The following is a 22,561-nucleotide window of genomic DNA, read 5'->3' as shown; positions in this document are numbered from 1 at the left end:
TAATGTTCAGCAAAGTAAGATCTACAAATAAGTCAACATGAGCAAAATGGTCAGTTAACCCCTTAAGGAGTTATTGCCCTTTATAGTCATTTTTACCAATTTTTCCTAAAGTTTTGTAATCTTTTACAAAATTCTTCTCCTCTCAAACTACTAGGGTAAATTTAACCAAACTTAGCCACAATCATTATTAGGGTATTTAGTTTTAAAAATGTGTGCGGTGACTCAGCAACCCAACCAAGATGGCCATCATGGCTAAAAATAGAACATAGGGGTAAAATGCAGATTTTGGCTTATAACTCTAAAACCAAAGCATTTAGAGCAAATCTTACAAGGGGTTAAAGTTCATCAAGTAAATATCTATCTGCCCTGAAATTTTCAGATGAATTGGACAATTTGTTGTTGGGTTGCTGCCCCCAAATTGGTAATTTTTAAGGAAATTTTGCTGGTTTTTTTTTGTTATTATCTTGAATACTATTATAGATAGAGATAAACTGTAAACAACAATAATGTTCAGCAAAGTAAGATCTACAAATAAGTCAACATGATCAAAATGGTCAGTTGACCCTTTAAGGAATTATTGCCCTTTATAGTCAATTTCATAAAGTCAATGTGTTGATTGTCTACCTTAAACAGGGTTATGATTTTATCTTTTACATATAGTGTTTTTATTGAATTTAAAATCGTTACAAAATCTTGTAAATGTACTAGATACTCGTTTTTTTTCATTAGTTTATCAAAGACATCTATGTATATCTATAATTTCTTTTATTTGTTTTTAAATGTTTAAAATTCATAAATACCAATAAGAAAAATTGACCAGAGTTATCTTACTTTAATCACAGAGAGGGAAGAGCAAACAATTTTTAATTCAAGCCTAATTAACATTAAAACAATTTTCCACTAACAAATAATGTTACTCTATTCAAGTACTTTGTTAGCTAAATCTACTAATTTTATTAGATATTATGAATTTTTATGACAATAGATAAACATGTTAGTTGTTTTTAATCAGGAAGACGTCAAGATGGCTACATGTAGAAAGTTGAGTCTGAATTTAAAATCGATGCTAATAAAAAATAATATCAATAAATTTGAATTTTTAGGCACAAACAACATAATATATTTTTCTTTTTTTTGCGAATTTTCCCTTTAAATTGATCATACCTGCTGAGATGTTATATCAACATATATTTTACTAAGTGTGGCCATAGAACACTGTGAACTTAGAGGCTGTCCCAATGTCTTCTTAAAACTCCAATCTACAATTAAAATGTATTCAATGATATAAACACTGAATCAACTAGCTAATTGAAGAAGTCACCTAAAAGTCAAAATTATCAATTGCTGATCAATTTTTCTTTTTACAGTTTCAATCTATCGTATTTAGCTTTTGCTAAAACCAAATATTTTTATATCAATATTAAATCAGCTGTAAATCAGGGAGAACCCTAATCAGTTTTCTCTCTAAAGAATGAGTCTATAAGGTGATCCCTTGTCTCCTTATATTTTCATTCTATGTGTTGAGATATTACCACTTAAAATATGATAAATGAAACAAGAATGCGTCCTCAGTACACAGATGCCCCACATGACTCATTTTCTATTTTCACTGGACCCTCAAAGTGGGGTAAAAACTCTAATTTGGCATTAAAATTAGAAAGGTCATATCACAGGGAACATGTGTATTCAGTTTCAAATTGATTGGACTTCAACTTCATCAAAAAACTACCTTGACCAAAAACTTTAACCTGAAGTAGGACGGACGAACAAAAGAAGGAACGAACATCCGGATGCACGAACAGACGCACAGACCAGAAAATATAATGCACCTCTACTATCATAGGTGGGGCATTAAAAAGGTTGCATTACAGTTACATCAGTTGAGGACAATCTTTTACAGTTTCCTGATGAAATTTCTCTCATCCTGTTAGAAAATACATCTGGGTAACATGCATGCATACTAATTTTTCTAAAACACAGGTTCTCTGGATAGAAAATAATCAAAATACTAAAGTACTGAACAACTGATGACCACATTGGCACAAGTTCTAGTTGATGGTTACAAACACTGGTCTCAGAAGAAACCAAATGCTCCGCAGGGTGCAGCTTTATACGATGGCAGAGGTTGAACCCTGAACAGTTGGGGCAAGTATGGACACAACATTTAAGCTTGATACAACTCTAAATTTGGATTGTGATTAAATAGTTGACACAGCATAGGTTTCTGACACAGAACGAATGTGGTCTAATGAACTTAAAAATATTGTTTTCGCTTTTGAGCAATTGATCACTATGCTGTTGATATTAATCCTCTTAGCTTAAAAACTTAAAAATTTAAAAATTGGACATTTACCTATTATGGTCCAATATCCAGGTTGAAATCAAACAAAGTTTAATTTTTGACCCTTTGGACCTTAATGTAAAACAATTTGAAAACGGGACAATACTGTGCAATTGAATATTTCTTACTATTGCGCAAAACTGTGCAACTGAAAATTTCTTGCTATTGCGCAATATTGTATAATTAGATTTTTCTTGCTATTGGGCAATACTGTGCAATTGAATATTTCTTACTATTGCACAATACTGTGCATTTGAAAATTTCTTGCTATTGCGCAATACTGTGCAATTGAAAATTTCTTGCTATTGCGGAATACTGTGCAATTGAAAATTTCTTGCTATTGCACAATACTTAATATGATAATTTTGGACCCCGATTTGGACCAACTTGAAAACTGGGCCCATAATAAAAAATCTAAGTACATGTTTAGATTTAGCATATCAAAGAACCCCAAGAATTTAATTTTTGTTAAAATCAAGCTAAGTTTAATTTTGGACCCTTTGGACCTTAATGTAGAAAAATTTGAAAACAGGACCAAAAATTAAGATCTGAATACACGGTTAGATTTGGCATATCAAAGAACCCCAATGATTCATTTTTTGATGAAATCAAACAGTTTAATTTTGGACCCTTTTTGCCCTTAATTCGTTGGGACTAAAACTCCCAAAATCAATCCAAACCTTTCTTTTGTGGTCATAAACCGTGTGTTAAAATTTGATAGATTTCTATTAACTTTTACTAAAGTTATTGTGCAAAAATGCTTCTTTGGGACCTGTTTTTGGCCCCTAATTCCTAAACTGTTGGGACTAAAACTCCAAAAATTCGTAAGGGTTCCACGGAACCCAGTGTCTCGCCTACTTTTGCTGTTAATCGCAGACTCAACAAAACTGAGGAAAAACATCAATTAAAATTTCCCTCTCGATACTGTCTTTTGATTGAAAGAAGTTTCCAAGTTTGGTAAAAAAATCCAGGATAGTTTATGAATCTAATAAATGTTTAATAAACTTTAACTGCAGACTGTATGTAATGTTAACTGGAAGAAAAATTAAGTCCATTTATAAGTAAAATACGGAAAAAGTGATTTTTTTTTTTTACAAAACTTACTTCTGAATAACATCTTATGATCAGAAACAAGCTTTTGTCTAAGTTTGGTAGAAATCCAGGACAGTTTAAGAACATTATAAAAATTTTAAAAACTTAAATCACAGAGTGAATGTTTTTTTCTGGCAAAAAAATTAAGTCCATTTATAAGTAAAATACAGAAAAGTGGAAATTTATTTTTGCAAAATTTTCTTCTTGATACTATCTTATGATCATAAACAAGCTTCTGTCTAAGTTTGGTACAAATCATCAAGGATAGTTTATGAAAGTTATTAAAATTTTAAAACTTTAACCACAGAGTGAATGTAATGTTTCCTCGCAGAAAAACTAAGTCCCATTTATAAGTAAAATACAGAAAAAATGGAATTTTATTTTTACAAAATTTACTTCTGGATACTTTCTTATGATCATAAACAAGCTTCTGTCCAAGTTTGGTAGAAATTCACTATAGTTTAAGAAAGTTATTAAAATTTCAAAAACTTTAACCACAGAGTGAATATTTGTAGACGCCGACGACGACGACGCCGACGACGACGGAATGTAGGATCGCTTAATCTCGCTTTTTCGACTAAAGTCGAAGGCTCGACAAAAATCAATCCCAACCTTCCTTTTGTGGTCATAGACCTTATGTTAAAATTTCATAGATTTCTGTTCACTTATACCAAAGTTATTGTGCGAAAACCAAGAAAAATACTTATTTGGGACCTTTTTGGCCCCTTGTTCCTAAACTGTTGGGACCAAAACACCCAAAATCAATCCCAACCTTCCTTTGATGTTCATAAACCTTGTGTTTAAATTTCATAGATTTCTATTTACTTTTTCTAAAGTTAGAGTGCAAAAACCAAATGTCTTCGGACGACGACGACGACGATGACGACGACGCCAACGTAATACCAATATATGACCAAAAAATTTTTAATTTTTGCGGTCGTATAAAAAATTCATGTCTTATTTCCTGAAAGTTAGATTAAATTACATAATATATATTTTTCTCTGAGACGAGTTCCTGTGTGGATGATGAATAAATAAATGACTGGGAATTCAAGCTCAATGTAATAACTATTATATTGACAATGTAGTTATATATTCATTTGCTATCAGAAGAACATATATGTTTATATGTCTCTTTTATCTCTGTTATCAGTATACTCTGGTTTGTTATATTTGTTATTCTCATAGGATTTTGTCTAATGCTTAGTCCGTTTCTGTGTGTGTTACATTTTAATGTTGTGTTGTTGTTCTCCTCTTATATTTAATGCGTTTCCCTCAGTTTTAGTTTGTTACCCCGATTTTGTTTTTTGTCCATGGATTTATGAGTTTTGAAGAGTGGTATATCACTGTTGCCTTTATTTGTTGTCATATAATACATAAATATTTGTATAACATTTATATACAATTTTCATTCATTTGTATATCATTCTATTCAACTATTCTAATGATAATGCAGTGCAAGTGCATGGTGGACACTATTCTGTTGTAATTACATTAGATGTATGTTTCATTATAATATGTTATTCCGATTGACTACACTGCAGTATCACGTTATTCCTTAATCAACTTCATTACACAATAAAACTTACCATTTATGATGACACGAGGTCCCACAATAAAGTGCAAAGTGCACAGCTTAATTAAATAACAAGAATGTGTCTCCAGTACACGAATGCCCCACTCGCACTATCATTTTCTATGTTCAGTGGACCGTGAAATTGGGGTAAACCCTCTAATTTGGCATTAAAATTAAAAAGATCATATCATAGGGAACATGTATACTAAGTTTGAAGTCGATTGGAATTCAACTTCATCAAAAACTACCTTGACCAAAAACTTTAACCTGAAGCGGGACAGACGGACGGACGGACGAACAGACGCACAGACCAGAAAACATAATGCCCCTCTACTATCGTAGGTGGGGCGTAAAAATCATGTTTTCATGATCCTAGCTAAAAAGTGTAATTATAAGTTTTGAATGCTTCTTTTTGAAACTTCATAGGGTTGTAAAAGTGTTGACCGTGTGCACATTTGGTCAACACTTTTACACACCAATAAAGTTACAAAAAGAAGCATTCAATTCTTGAATAATTCGTTATTCTAATAAATTGGATTTGAAAAGAGACTCATGTTTTCTTGCATTTGTTGCAAAATGTTCTTGAGATGCCTTAACACAAATTTTCGGTGTTCTTGATTTTTATATTTCTCAGGACAAAACATTTTCTTTGTTCTTTTAAAAAAAATATTTTCATGAACAAATGTTTGATTTTTTTAGGGTGATCAAATCTTCATATCTCTCAAAGCTAACGAGAATAAATGTTTTATTCCACTGCCTATACTTTGTTTACTATCAGATTATAAGATATGAATGTACATACTTTATTTTCTTATTTACTTGTTAAAATAACTAAACACGACATAAACATTGATACACAGTACGGATCAAAAGATATAGGAAGATGTGGTGTGAGTGCCAATGAGACAACTCTCCACCCAAATAACAATTTCAAAAAAAATAATTAATTGTCTTTTTGTTTTTACGCTGGAATAAATATGGAACTATTATACTAACTATATTAGTATAAAAGTTCCAGAATAACTTTAACACTAACGGTTATGACTTTACTAGCGCTATTTGAAAAAACACCTTCAAAACTTAATGTACATTATAAACGTGTAACTTCATACGATGAGATCCCGATCTACAGAGGGAAATATGATGATCAGAGTGGAATATGATGCTCAGAAGGGAATATGAAGTTTTGTTCAATGACAAGTGGGATAGTCTCAACCAATCAAATATTGATTTAGCTATCAATATATACATACTGTGGAATAATAAGGATTGTTATTTTACATTCTATAATATCCGTGTAATACGTTCTGTTATGAGTCAAAAACATAAGTCACATGGGTAGAAATGTCTGAGTCAACAATACACTTATAAAAAGTATAATGAGGCGATATGATGATATACATATAGTATGTGTAATTTAAACAAAATCTTAATTATTGGCAGGATTACTGTTGTGCAGACATTGATGTTGCCTATTTTAAATTATTTGTTTATCTGTCACCAACAGTACCACAGAGCACTGTTAGATAAGGGGAGCTAACACATTTGTGCTGGAACAAAGGGACAGGGGGTCAGTCTATCGCTAGACTAAATGTTCTGTCAGCTTATTACAATTTTGTCATGGAACTTCGATAAATGGTGCAAATTGTGCTTGTATGATTAATTGATTAAAATTGAAAGGCCGTCTGACCGAATTTCTTTTTACAAGTATTAATTAATTTTGAGGATTATTATGAGCTATCAAGTAATCTGATTACTTGCAACAACAAATAATGACACCTAGTGTGACCATTGATTAGCGTAGATAATCAGGATTTTGCCCTGTTTTACGATCCGGATATCAGGATTCGGGTTGAGGGATGAAAATCGGGATGATACCATGAAAATCGGATTAGTTTTCAGGTCTGTTCTGTTTCAAATTGCGATCCTCCCCCCACCTAAAAAAAAAATATTTGAAGAAATTTTCTTCTTCATTTCTAAAATCTTGAGAACAAATTGTCCCTGTTGTGTTTGAATTACTTCCCTTATACTGCTTTTAAATTATGTTTTGTATAAAATTAATTGTACATTAAGTATAACCGACTGCAAGGGCTGTATAGCCAGTCAAGGTTGTTAAAAACTTCCATTTGTTGTATTAACCAGGAAACCCTTGTTATCCCCTTTTTTGTCCCTTAATTCCTAAGTGGTTTGAGCCATCCCTTTGTGGTATGGAAACTAGTGGCATAATTTCAGAGATCCATTAACCATTCCACAAGTTCTTGTCTGGAAACTAGAAAAATGCTTATTAGGGCCCTTTCTTTTACCCTAATTCCTAAACTGTTGGGACCATAACCCCCAAAATCAAACCCAACCTTTTTTTTGTGGTCATAAACCCTGTGTTTAAATTTCATAGATTTCCATTTACTTATACTATAGTAATTGTATGAAAACCAAATGCCTGCGTAGACATGAAAACAATATAGAACCGCAAATATTTTGTGGTTTTATAAAAAGTTTGTCACAGATATTTAAAAAAAACAAAATATCAGTTTAAATAATTTGAATTCCAGATGACTTAATTAAATTTGATTTGCTAAGATAGAATAGAGATGAAGGGATTTTCCACTTTGTATTTAGGAATTTAGAACTTTTTGTTACTAGTCTGTCGGTCATATTTGGTTACACTTATCGATTGCAGAGTTGTAAATTTATGCTCTAGGCCTGGGCATTGGGCTAGTGGATTTCTTAACCCATGCTGTTCATAGGAAAAAAAGTCAATCACATAATAATCTACCAAAAGGGTGAAGAAATCAAAAATGAGAAAGGCTAAAGTGGTGAAAATTGAACTAAATAACCTTCATTTAGTCACAGAAAACAACATACAATGTATCTAAATTTGAAAAAAATTGGCAAAGCGTTTGAAAATGAATGGACACATTTTGGCAGTCCCCTGATTGCCTGCTTGACGCCTTACATACCTAGTTCTATATCCAATTTTTACTTTGAAAATCTGGTTTAAAATCTTAATTCACAACAAGATTCAGCATATCATACAGTTGCAATAATACAGTTTTTGATGAAATCAAACAAACTTAAATTTTGGACCCTTTTGACTTCAATGTTAACCAATTTAAAAATAGGGCTCAATATCCAAAAAAGTAATACAAGGTTAGAACCAAAAAAAATTAAAGACTTGTAAAAAATGTATTTATTTTCAATTGAAGCTTTCTTGCTGTTGTGCAATACTGTGCTATTGTGCAATTCTGTGCAATTGAAGAATTCTTGTTATTGTGCAATACTGTGTTGTTGCACAATTCTGTGCAATTGAAGATATCTTGCTATTGCGAAAAAACTGTGTTCTTGCCCAAAACTGTGTATGTATAGACTTCTTGCTATTGTACAATAATGTGCAATTCTAATGCAGCATCCTTTGTAACGTTCATTTTGATTGATAGCACATTCTCATGGCAATACCCTTAAATCATAAGTGATACAAAAAAAAGTATGCACAAGCCCAGACTACGTATGACAGATTTTAAATGTATAATTTGACATTGTTTTCTGTCATTTTTATTAAATTGGAAATAACAATATTGTTTTTTAAGCTCCGATGTCATTTTTTTTTTTTTTGAAATTGTATAAAAAATTAGGGGACTTTTTTTTGATGGTATAATTGCTGTATATATAGATATAGACCCATATATATATTTCTCTGATTCTATGAATATTTATCCCTTTCCGAACCCATTGTAAAAAAAAATTTAACTTGTGGTTGCCGGTGACTCAAAAGATCATTGGATGATTTTAAGGGTCATGACCTTTTTAGCTAACTGGATGAATCAAAACATGCTACAACAGGTGTTAATGAATTGACAACTTCGTGCAATGTGAAAGGCACTCGAAGGGGATTTTCGGTTAACAAAAAAAGAAAAATATTTTGATAAAAACATTTTTGGCAGTAAATTTTTATACACTAAATTTTAGCTTTAAACTTGTGTAGGTTTTATTTCTTATCAATGGTGTAATAAGAAACCGAAAATTTCCATGGTCTTTGTCTAGGAATTATGCAAGTTTTCGATTACAGGCAGTCAAGGTCAGCATGGTCATGAATGATCAGGGTCAATTCTACTTATCATTGGCCACAAATATTTTAATTGACCCATGAGGTTAAAGTGCATGCTAACGTTCAACAAGCGTCAAGTTGTGCCCGCATTATCGCAATTGCACTGAATGCTACTAGACGCTATTTTTGTTTTGCCAGAAAAGTAAAGATTTTCAATTTTCAAGTTTGTTCCTGAAAGAGGCTTTATTCAATTTTGGAAAGAAGATAACTGACAATTACAGAAAAGACGTAGTTAGGATTACACAGAACTTGTTCAAGGGTAAAAGCCATCTAAAATATTCTTTTATTCAAAATTTTCGTTTCATATTCAAAATATTTGTATTATTTTTATATTGTAAATTGTAAATTTGTTTATTATGATTCATCGTGTTTTAATATTTGGTCATTCATTTGTACATAGATTAGAATCATTTTTGTACGAGAATCGTGCAGAAGGGCTATACAATTTAGGATTCGATGGTACCGAAATTCAGGTTCAATTTGCCGGTTTCGGTGGAAGTACATTGCGTCCAGGTCGTAAATGCATTCGAAAACCAAAATTTATGCAAGTTTTTGACACTTTTAAACCAGATTGGGGCCTGAGGAAAAACACGAAAGCTTCGTTGTCAGATAAAGTTCATTTAAATGGTGAAGGTATGCACATATATGCTAAAAGTATTCGTGCGGCTGTCGGTAGTGCAAATTGTATGAAATAATTTTAATTAATAAAACCAAACTGAAAAAGAGATATCTAACAGGACGTTTACATAGTTAACTTATAATAAACTAAAAGCTTAGTTATAGTATGCTATTATCTGTACATGGACATCATTGTTTTGTTATTCATGAAAACTTATGCATCAGTCATTAATGATACTTTAATAAGTATATATATACAAATTATTGCAGACAATCCACTGCTCTTGTTTAATTTATTCAATTAGTGTGGCACACAAATGTATCGTTATACACATGCTTTAATTGCCATCATTATGGCTATGGTTATCATATATGTCAGTGCAATTTTGTAAAATGGTATCAATTTGCACTGGTTATATGGTTATATTTTGTATCATTATACATACATATGGTTAACCATCATTATGGTTATGTTTCTGATATTCATGGTGCATTTTGGTATTTATGTATCAGATTACACTGGTTTTATTTACATACTTTTTTACATGTTCCATACTTTACATGGTTATTATCATGTATGGTTACAATGTAGTTGACATATAATATTGCATTTTTGTGTGCCACATTGATCGTTGCGTGAACTTTTTGTATGAACAATTAACAATGAATAGTATTATATAAGTGATATACATGTATGCATATTTTTCTGATGTTATATTATAGTCAAAACGCATTATCAGGTATTCAAGAATTATTTTTGTTTACTTTAAAGATGCATGAACAAAGAGCTAGATCCAAAAGAAAAGCTGCTTCTTCCGACCTCACAGACAGGGACCTTGTCATAGATCCCGTGGATTTGCCAACTGAGGAAACAACTACCAGTAATACATCAAGAGGGCGGAAACGGGTTCAAAACATTGGTCCAACTCCATCAACAGCTCCTGTGATGAACAGTGCAAGTACAACAGCGCAGCTAACAGCAGATGAAATAGCTGCAGCAATGATCAAACAGTTGAAAGGAGCTGGTTTACACCTAATTGACAGCAGTGGAGTCAGACTATCAGATGACAGATTGTCAAGTGTGTGTGGTATGCGCTCTAGTGCAACACAGGAAGCAGTTTCAGGCACTGATAACCAAACAGAGAGTCAGCATACATTGCCGTCTTCATCATCAAACACCTTTCATTACTCATTGGTACCACCAGTGACGTCAGACCTATCGGTGGCTGGATACTTCACAGCCAGTAGCCCAACAACACAAGAAGACCAAACATTAGGAATTGACAATTAACAAAAAAATAAAATGAATTTTTTTATCATTAGAGAAACAGATTCTTACATAGTTACTCGTGGATTATCAGATTTATCAAATCTCGATAGTTAAATTATAAATTTTAAAGTATATAAATCTGTATATAGGTTGTGGGTCACCTACAGTTCCCTAAATTAAAGAAGGCATTATAGCACTACTTTACATCAGTGCAAAATTATTACAAAATGTCGGGAATTACAATGTTAATATTTTTTTAAATGTTATAAAATGTCACCGACTCACTTTTAAACATAATCATATTTTTTTTAATAAAAAAGATGAAAAAAATCCTTTTATAGACTCAGTCCCCTAAAGTAAAATCTAGGAATGTCCATTGTCCTTAAAGCAAAATAAATTATTAATGACCCTAATTCTGCATCAAGGGCATGGAACCGTGTGCTAAAATTTCAATAAGATCCATGATCGATACTAATGAAAACACTGGGTCGATGCCACTGCTGGTGGACGTTTCGTCCCCGAGGGTATCACCAGCCCAGTAGTCAGCACTTCGGTGTTGACATGAATATCAATTATGTGGTCATTTTTATAAATTTTCTGTTTACAAAACTTTGAATTTTTCGAAAAACTAAGGATTTTCTTACCCCAGGAGTAGATTACCTTAGCCGTATTTGGCACAACTTTTTGGAATTTTGGGTCCTCAATGCTCTTCAACTTTGTATTTGTTTGGCTTTTTAACTATTTTGATCTGAGCGTCACTGATGAGTCTTATGTAGACGAAACGCGCGTCGGCGTATAAAATTATAATCCTGGTACTTTTGATAACTTTTTACACCACTGGGTCGATGCCACTGCTGATGGACGTTTCGTCCCCGAGGGTATCACCAGCCCAGTAGTCAGCACTTCGGTGTTGACATGAATATCAATTATATGGTCATTTTTATAAATTTTCTGTTTACAAAACTTTGAATTTTTCGAAAAACTAAGGATTTTCTTACCCTAGGAGTAGATTACCTTAGCCGTATTTGGCACAACATTTTGGAATTTTGGGTCCTCAATGCTCTTCAACTTTGTATTTGTTTGGCTTTTTAACTATTTTGATCTGAGCGTCACTGATGAGTCTTATGTAGACGAAACGCGCGTCGGCGTATAAAATTATAATCCTGGTACTTTTGATAACTATTTACACCACTGGGTCGATGCCACTGCTGGTGGACGTTTCGTCCCCGAGGGTATCACCAGCCCAGTAGTCAGCACTTCGGTGTTGACATGAATATCAATTATATGGTCATTTTTATAAATTTTCTGTTTACAAAACTTTGAATTTTTCGAAAAACTAAGGATTTTCTTACCCCAGGAGTAGATTACCTTAGCCGTATTTGGCACAACTTTTTGGAATTTTGGGTCCTCAATGCTCTTCAACTTTCTATTTGTTTGGCTTTTTAACTATTTTGATCTGATCGTCACTGATGAGTCTTATGTAGACGAAACGCGCGTCGGCGTATAAAATTATAATCCTGGTACTTTTGATAACTATTAATATCTGCAAACCAAAATGTTTTCAGATGAAGACCCAGACAACACATAACATAATACTATACAGCAATTTGCGGTCGTATAAAAATTACAAAAGGATTTTGAGCAAAAATATAAAAGCTAGTAAAAGAAGAATGTGTCCATTGTACATGGATGCCCCAATCACACTATCATTTTCTATTCATCTTAACTATTTTTATTTTCTCTCACACTTTCTATTTTTATGGATAAAGTCGTCATAACAACCATTATTGCAACATAACTTTTGTTAACCGCAATAACCGCAAAATATGTACTTCACTGGTTTTTTTTCAACTATATATTTGTCCTGAAGACAGCACTCTTGTTGTCCAAACCTGTCGACCTAATAAACCAATACAATGCTGTGTTATTGTCTTTTGTGGCGACATATCATTTTCTATGTTCAGTGGACCATGTAATTGGGGTAATTGAGGTCAAAACTCTAATTTTGCATTAAAATTAAAAAGATAATATCTTAAGAAACATGTGCATCAATTTTCAAGTTGATAGCACTTCAACTTCATCAAAAACTTCCTTGACCAAAAACTTTAACCTGAAATGGGACAGACAAATGGACAAACAAACGTACTAACGGAAGGATGAACAGACACAGAGACCAGAAAACATAATGACAATAATTGGGGCATAAAAATAATCTTTGAACATCCAACTATACTGGCATGTGATTGCGTAAATTCTTCCCAATTGATTTGATGTAGGGATTCTTTATACATTTCTACTCAGACAACTAATATAAGGTCAAATCTATAATAAAACAAACCTTGTTTTCCAACTTCTGAGGAGGATTTGTCAAAGACAACACTCAATGTCTGCTTGAGTTCAACTGATGCTGAAGAACATTTTGGTTCCTGCAGAAGACATAAAATTTTGTAAATAACACTTTTAAAGGTCTTAAATTTAATAAAAAAAAAATCAATGAATACTTGTTTAAACACTTATTTCTTACAATATAATGATTGTCAAATTTAAGGTTGATGTGTTTGGCCTTTAAAATTCAAATTATAATCACCTAATTAAATAATTCATCAGATAGGTTAATTCCCGCCGGGATCTCCCCAGAAACAATTACTTACCCAGGTAGGTAATTTTCTTTGCTCAAGTTATTAAGCTCACACTGTTATATTTATATATCTATGTTATGTTTACTTTTATCTCCATAGGAGCTGGAGTTATAATATATTCTTAACCAACCAAGTTTTACATGGCAGCAGAATGTGAATTCATCCAATTTTGAAGAAAACAGATAAGAAAGTGACACTTTTGTAGGGAAATTACATTGTTGTAGTGTATAAACTTATTTCAGGGTTGTGATCTCTAGTGTAGTTAAGTGACAACCATCTTAGTGTAGATTAGCTTAGTGTATTGTAGTTTAGCGAAGTGTATTGTAGATTAGCCAAGTATACTGTGGATTGCAGCATCAGTCAACTATAAAGTATCACATGTATTTACTGAACAGTAACTGAATAGCTGATGGGTTTATGAAATGAAAGCATGGAAGGGCTTGACTGATCTAGACAAAAAGATGGCTATAGAGATAGCATTGTCACTCCCTGAAGAAGGATTAAATTCTATTTGAGATAAAGTGTTAAGTGACTTAAGTTTAGAGGCGGACTGCAAGGCTTCCAAAACGGTCCTATATTCCGGTCATGACCGAAACTTTCATAAAAAGTCCGGCTGCTCTCAGCCTCAAACGGTCAAATAGAATTGGTTTGCCACTTTTAGTTATTCAAGGCATTTTTCATAAAACGGTCATTTCAATTTTGACCAACTATCGATCATTAAAAATGTCCGTTTGGGGCTTTGGACATGTCCGCTTGGGCATACTATTTCACAAAGATATTTCGGTCATAATTGGGTTTATTACAACAGATACAGCAAATTTAAGATTCTTTAAAGTGTCTCAGTCTAATTCTCTGGATACATAAATGTACGGCTTGGTCTTTAGCTTGTGTACATCAATAAAAAGTAGAAAAAACACGTTTTCTTTTATTTAAATAACAACAAGCTGTCAAACAATTATCCCTTCAATAAGTTATATTGAAGCCATAAATCATTCACTGATTACAGGTTTGTTACCTTTGATGAGGTGTCCTTAGCTTGTCTTTATCAATAGAACTAATGATGCATAACAATGTACATAAAGGTGATCAGGTAACCAGGTCAAATATGTAAGCGTGTACGGAACAACATCCTAGCTATTTAATTACGCTTTATAGATATCATTTTAAATGAGCATTCAGTTTAACAAAGTTTCCTGATATTTAAAAGTTATTCTTCAAATAAGTATATTTATAAATGAATAAGTATGATATTAGATATATATTATTTATTTGACACTGTACAGTGTGTTAGTTACTGGGGTACTATAAAGGGGAAAATTAATTGAAATATATAGTAAAAACACCAAGAAAAGCTTCGTTTGTGTATACCAAGCTGACTTGTCCAATGAATAAGAGGGGCGTTCTCTATTCTTGTTTTCATATTAAAAAAATGTTTTTACAATTAAAATCATAAAGAATAATATCCAATCATGACAATCTCTGACTCTTATAAAGACTTCGTCTGAATATGAACTTTATAAATCTGCCATCATGGGCAAACGTAAACGTGACGATTCCGATCAAAATTCGAAATCTGCTAAAAATGCTAGAAGCTTTAGTCAAAAGTGGTTACAACTGTTTTTATGGTTAAGATTTGACAGTATGCTAAATGCCATGTTTTGTGACATTTGTCAAAAACATAAACTGGCGGAGTAAGGTTAGTTAAATGGAGGAGTATATATGTAACAGAATTTGAAAAATTGTATAACAAAACCAAAAAGTTTAAATTGAAACTGCCACAGCCTGAATAAGGTATGATCAAGCAATCTTCAAGCAGATCAAACAGATGCCAACTTCTCTTAAATGCATGTATGGCTGATGAAGATGTAAATTATTCAAACAACTGTTTTGGACAAGGTAGAGGATTCATTCCCCCCCCCCCCCCCCCCAACACAAAAAAAATATTAATATAAAAATTACCCGTCCTTTTATTTCTTTTTGTGCAATAATCTATGCTGTTGAGAGTTGAACCCACCCACCCTCCCCCAACACAAAAAAAATAAATCTCCACCTAATTTTTTTTACCCCTACCCCTGCCTTTTTTTGGCAAAAAAAAATAATAAAAATTTTTAATTTAATTTTTGAAATATTAAGAAAAAAATGTCTCCTCAAAAATTTCTTTTTAGCCCCCCCCTCCCCTATTTTTTTTTTCACTCTCCCTCCCCTCTCCCTTTAAAAAAAAACCCAATCCTTTCCCTTAAGATTTGGTCAAAATCTCAATTCAAATTTCCAATGCAGTTTGCAATCATAATTACCCATTTAATAATTCAAAAAAAGTGGAGTAAACCAAATTAAACTTTTATCTTAAAAGTAGTTGTCCATGAACCAGGACACCCTTGTTTTATTCCATCTTTTTTTGTCCCTAATTCCTAAACAGTTTGAGCCATAACATCCCAAAGCAAATCCTAACCATCCCTTTCTGCTATGGAACCTTCTTGTTTAATTTCAGAGATATCCATACACCGTTCCACAAGATATTTTCTGGAAACGAGAACCAGGTGCTCCGCAGGGCGCAGCTTTATAAGACCGCAGAGATTGAACCCTGAACAGTTGGGGCAAGTATGGACACAACATTCAAGCTTGATACAGATCTGAATTTGGATTGTGATCATATTCTTGACATTATATGAGTTTCTGACACTAAACAAATTTCAAGATCTTACAAATCTATTATGCAATATTGTGCAATTTAAGATTTCAACTTCAAACTTTTTAAAAATTTGGAATTTGAGAAATTTGGAGAAAAAAATTGAAAACTACTACCACCTCCCTTTTTTTGAAAAAAAGTCCAATACCTGAAATTTCCTTATACATTATTTACAAGAAGTGTAAGAGAGGTAAATCTGCACAAACCAAACATTGTATGTTAACTGTTTATGATTTACTTCCATTACACTGCTTTTGAATTGTCTTAATTGTTCATTGATCAGAAAAACCTAGTTTCCCCCTTTTTTGGCCCCTAATTCCCCTTTTGTTGCCCCTAATTCCAAAACATTTTAAGAACACCCCCCCCCCCCCCCAAAGTCATTACTAACCATCCCTTAATGGTATTGAAACTTGTGGTATAATTTCAGAGAGATTCATCCACTTAAACACAAGTTATTGATTGAAAACTACAACCAGATGCTCCACAGGTCGCAGCTTTATACAACCGCAGAGGTTGCACCCTGAACAGTTGGGGCAAGTATGGACACAACATTTAAGCTTGATACAGCTCTGAATTTGGATTGTGATTAAATAGTTGACACAACATAGGTTTCTGACACAGAATGAATGTGAACTTAAAATTTTTAAATTGGACATTTACTTATTATTGTCCAATATCCAAAATCTAAATACATGGTTAGATTCAGCATATCATAGAACCCCAAGAATTCAATTTTAGGTGAAATCAAATAATGTTAAATTTTAGACTCTTTAGACCTCAATGTGGACCAATTTGATAACCGGGCCCAAATATTAAAAATCTAAATACATGGTAAGATTCAGCATATTGAAGAACCCCATATCTTCAATTTTTATTAAAATCAAACAAAGTTTAATTTTTGACCCTTTGGACCTTAATGTAGACCAATTTGAAAACGGGACAATACTGTGCAATTGAATATTTCTTGCTATTGCGCAAAACTGTGCAATTGAAAATTTCTTGCTATTGTGCAATAGTGTGCAATAAGATATTTCTTGCTATTGCGCAATACTGTGCAATTGAAGATTCCTTGCTATTGCACAATTCTGTGCCATTAAAGATTTCTTGCCATTGCGCAATACTATGCAATTGAAAATTTCTTGCTATGGCACAATACTGTGCAATTGAAGATTTCTTGATATTACGGAATACTGTGCAATTGAAAATTTCTTGCTATTGCACAATACTTAATATAATAATTTTGGACCCTGATTTGGACCAATTTGAAAACTGGGCCCATTATCAAAAATCTAAGTACATGTTTAGATTCAGCATATCAAAGAACCCAAAGAATTCAATTTTTGTTAAAATCAAGCCAAGTTTAATTTTGGACCCTTTGGACCTTAATGTAGACCAATTTGAAAACAGGACCAAAAATTAAGAATTTGAATACACGGTTAGATTAGGCATATCAAAGATCCCCAATAATTCATTTTTAATGAAATCAAACAAAGTTAAATTTTGGACCCTTTTGGCCCCTAATTCGTTGGGACCAAAACTCCCAAAATCAATCCCAACCTTCCTTTTGTGGTCATAGACCTTATGTTAAAATTTCATAGATTTCTATTAATTTATACTAAATTTATGTGCAAAAACCAAGAAAAATGCTTATTTGGGACCTGTTTTTGGCCCCCTTATTCCTAAACTGTTGGGACTAAAACTCCCAATATCAATCCCAACCTTCCTTTTGTGGTCATAGACTTTATTTTTAAATTTCATAGATTTCTGTTTACTTATACTAAAGTTATTGTGCGAAAACCAAGAAAAATGCTTATTTGGGCCCTTTTTGGCCCCTAATTCCTAAACTGTTGGGACCAAAACACCCAAAATTAATCCCAACCTTCCTTTTATGGTCATTAACTTTGTGTTTAAATTTCATAAATTTCTATTTACTTTTATTAAAGTATGAGTGCGAAAACCAAATGTCTTCAGACAACGACGACGCCAACGTGATACCAACATACGACCAAAAAATTTCAATTTTTGCGGTCGTATAAAAATCAACAATACATCCTTTTTTTTGTATAATTGTCTAAATTGCAATCATACCACATCTTCTGTTTTTTATATCTACATAATATATATATATATATATTATTTACAGATCTAACATTTTTGGGCTAAAGTTTAGACGAATTATATATACAGAATATATTGTCAGCCTTGTATCCCCATCTCTGCTGGTGATCCAATGGATAAATCTGTTGTAGAGTTGTCACTGGTTCAGATGTGCTTATGAATATAATTATTTCTGTGACTGTATCTTACATTAATTTGTAGGATCCTTTATAATAGATAATTCAGCTGATCTGTAACAATTCCATCTTCATGCCTTATATCTCATGTAATCAGGGTTTAAGCTAGGATTTTGGGGGCATTAGTCACGTTTGCACATTATTAAAATCAACCTTATTTTCTGTAAAAGCAAATTGGACCAAGAATGTGTATAACTAGCTACATCTTTTTCAGATTTTAAAGGACTATGGCATGATTGGCAGTTATTGTATGACTTGACTGGGTGGCCCTTATGATAAAAAGATTCTTTCATGGGATCCAGAAATTTAGTTCACAATTTCCCTACAGTTTGTTCAAGGGGACATTCCTGATCAACAAAAGTTTTTAAAACATATCTAAATTCTAAACATGTTTGTTCTTATGTTCTGCTTTACCACTGACCCAGGTTAGTGGAGGGTTGGGACCCCGCCACATTATGTATGTATGTGCCTGTTCCAAGTCAGGATTCAGTGGTTGTTTTTTGTTTATGTGTTATATATTTGATTTTTGTGCATATCTTTGATTTTTGTGCATATCTTTATATAAATAAGGTGGTTAGTTTATTCATTTGAATTGTTTTACATTGACATTTCGGAGTCGGGGCCTTTTATAGCTGACTATGTATGCGGTACGGGCTTTGCTCATTGCTGAAGGCCGTACGGTAACCTATAGTTGTTAATTTCTGTGTCATTTTGGTCTCTTGTGGACAGTTGTCTCATTGGCAATGATACCACATCTTCTTTTTTATATGTAGTTGTAATTATTTCTAAAAGCAGGCAGTGACAGTCTATTGTTATGTATACATTAGAATAAAATCTCAGATTTTTTTAACTGTCAGTCTTTGTCTTTATTTCAAAAGCAAGTTTAATTTAAACATTTTTGATTTTTGAAGCTATGTGATTGACTTTGTTACATTGTATAATATTTTATCAAATTTATGATGCATTGATATTTTTAACTTTTAATTTTCTTCATTACACAAAGACTGAGTTAGCAAAATTTTTGTTCTTCCCTCGATGGGATTCAAACTCATGCTACTGAGATATCGTTACACCAAATCGTGTTGCACAATCTCCCACGCGCTAAACCACTTGACCACCTAGGCTATTAAAAAAGAGCTTTCGATATATAAGCAAGTTTGGTTCAAATCCCATGTATAAACTACTTACCAGACATATAGGTCTGACATGAATGCCTATTGAATGATATGATGAATCATACAACTTAGCTGTATGGAAAAGACTTGATAACCCAACCTAGAAAGAGATTAAAATGGTACTGTCAATTCAGAAATTATTGCATTGTTTTCATTGTTACGAAAAATGTGACAGTGTTATGATGGCAAAAATTTAAACTCGCATTTTGAAAAATTTTATATGAACTATGTAGGATTTTTCTCAATAGTGCAAAAATTTAAAAAAAATGCAATAATAAACGCAATAGTTTCTGAATTAACAGTATTCTGAAATTGAAACTAGACATTAGTTGAAACTATATTACTATATATTTAAACAAGTCTAAATTGAAAACTACTTTTAAACCTAAGACTGCGTTGGATAACCAGATACTCTGCTGGTCAAAGTTTTATACGACCGCAGAGGTCGAACCCTGAACAGTTGGGGCAAGTATGGACACAACATTTAAGCTTGATACAGCTCTGAATTTGGATTGTGATTAAATAGTTGACACAACATAGGTTTCTGACACAGAATGAATTTGGTCTAAGTACTTTAACTTAAAAACTTATAAATTTTAAATTGAACATTTACCTATTACAAGTACACACCCGTGATATCGCGGGTCCGTGACTGAATTAAAGTATATAACTATGCCTAAGCCTTATTTTAGTAATTGGTATTGTCATCTGATAAAGTCATGTCGATTATAAGATACACAGTTTTCTCTGCTTTCAAATCTTTCTGTTTAAACCCGTCGACCTGGAACTTATCAATTATTGGAATATTATTTATTTGGAAACAAAAGGTCCAGGCTATCCAGGAATGGGGTATTTTCTAATAAGAAATAATCTTAGAAAGTCTTGCTGATTGCTGAATAAAGCTACAATAGGGAACAATTTGACAATGATTGAATATAGTAGTGTCAGCCCTTTGATTATGACCCGTGTATATAGCAAAATCCTAAATACACCGTTTGGTGGTGCGCCTGTCAAATGCGGAACGTACAGATAAGGTAATAGCTAACAGGTGAATATACTATTGGTATCGGTATCGGATTAGACCCAGAACTTGTTAATTATTGGCAATATTAATTATGTGGAAAACAAAAGGGTCTGGAGTAGTGTAATTTTTAATCTACACCATTGTCCAGTATATTAGTTATATATAGAGTTGAATTCTTTGATTTGTCGTTTTTACCCGATGACGGCTGACAAATTGGACCTCGTAATTTTAGTATTATAGATGGTCCAATATCCAAAATCTAAATACATGGTTAGATTCAGCATATCATAAAACCCCAAGAATTCAATTTTTGATGAAATCAAATAATGTTCAATTTTAGACCCTTTAGACCTCAATGTGGACCAATTTGATAACTGGGCTTAAATATTAATAATCTAAATACATGGCTAGATTCAGCACATTGAAGAACCCCATATCTTCAATTTTAGTTGAAATCAAACAAAGTTTAATTTTTGACCCTAAATGGACCTTAATGTAGACCAATTTGAAAACGGGACAATACTGTGCAATTGAATATTTCTTGCTATTGCGCAAAACTGTGCAATTGAAAATTTCTTGCTATTGCACAATATTGTGCAATTAGATATATCTTGCTATTGCCCAATACTGCGCAATTGAAAATTTCTTGCTATTGCACAATACTGTGCAATTGAAGATTTCTTGATATTGCACAATACTGTGCAATTGAAGATTTCTTGCTATTGCCGAATACTGTGCAATTGAAAATTTCTTGCTATTGCACAATACTTAATATAATTTTGGACCCAGATTTGGACCAACTTGAAAACTGGGCCCATAATCAAAAATCTAAGTACATGTTTAGATTCAGCATATCAAAGAACCCCAAGAATTCATTTTTTGTTAAAATCAAGCTAAGTTTAATTTTGGACCCTTTGGACTTTAATGTAGACAAATTTAACCAGGTGCTCCGCAGGGCGCAGCTTTATACGACCGCAGAGGTCGAACCCTGAACAGTTGGGGCAAGTATGGACAAAACATTCAAGCGTGATACAGCTCTGAATTTGGATTGTGATCAAATTTTTGACATTACATGTTTTTTTTTTTACACAAAACAAATGTCAAGATTTTACAAATCAATTAAAGATTTCTTCAAACTTTTTAAATCTAAAATTAAATAGTTAACACAGCATAGGTTTCTGACACAGAATGAATGTGGTCTAATGAACTTAAAAGTTTTTTTTTTTGCCTTTGAGCAATTCACTATGCTGTTGAATATTAATCCTCTCAAAAAAATGTTTGAAGAAATTTTCTTTTTGTTTATGAAATCTGAAATGAGAAATTTAACCCCCCCCCCCTTTTTTTTCACATCCCCGTTTCCCTTTTTCCAAAACTGATATCAATTCAAATTTCTGATGGAGTTTGCAACAATAACAACTCTTTTAAATACATCATAAAATATTAAAATGTAAAATAAAGTGCTTGTTATCACTGAATGGTAAAGATTGGTTGGTAGTAAAAGTGAATATACATTGTTTATTGTATAAAACAATAAAAAAAACTTCATCAGCAACATTTTATATTGGAAAATTTCCAATGAAGTTATTTACATAAAGTTATTGGCAAATAAAAATAGAAAATGACATCATAGTCATGTCTGGCAAATGTCCAACATACATTATCTAAAAACATTTTAGATAAGATAAGGAAAAAAAGCTTCATCAGCAACATTTTATATTGGCAAATTTCCAATGAAGTTATTTAC

The 22,561-nt window shown here is 32.5% G+C and overlaps 1 protein-coding gene across 1 annotated transcript in view; it reads right to left on the bottom strand.

Moving 5' to 3' along the window:
• LOC143079719 (GPI-anchor transamidase component PIGT-like) overlaps positions 1-22,561 on the bottom strand; it is a 131,674-nt gene that overhangs the window by 27,813 nt on the left and 81,300 nt on the right. Inside the window, exons 4-6 of the mRNA XM_076255260.1 lie at positions 19,807-19,893; positions 13,338-13,425; positions 1,165-1,259 (exon numbers count right to left, since the gene is read on the bottom strand). Coding sequence (XP_076111375.1) covers positions 1,165-1,259; positions 13,338-13,425; positions 19,807-19,893 — 270 coding nt within the window. The remainder of the gene's footprint in view (positions 1-1,164; positions 1,260-13,337; positions 13,426-19,806; positions 19,894-22,561) is intronic.

Source organism: Mytilus galloprovincialis, chromosome 6 (assembly GCF_965363235.1).
Source record: "Mytilus galloprovincialis chromosome 6, xbMytGall1.hap1.1, whole genome shotgun sequence".
Lineage (NCBI taxonomy): Eukaryota > Metazoa > Mollusca > Bivalvia > Mytilida > Mytilidae > Mytilus > Mytilus galloprovincialis.
Note: the sequence above shows the minus strand (reverse complement) of the source record. Positions and strands in the feature narration are given on the sequence as shown.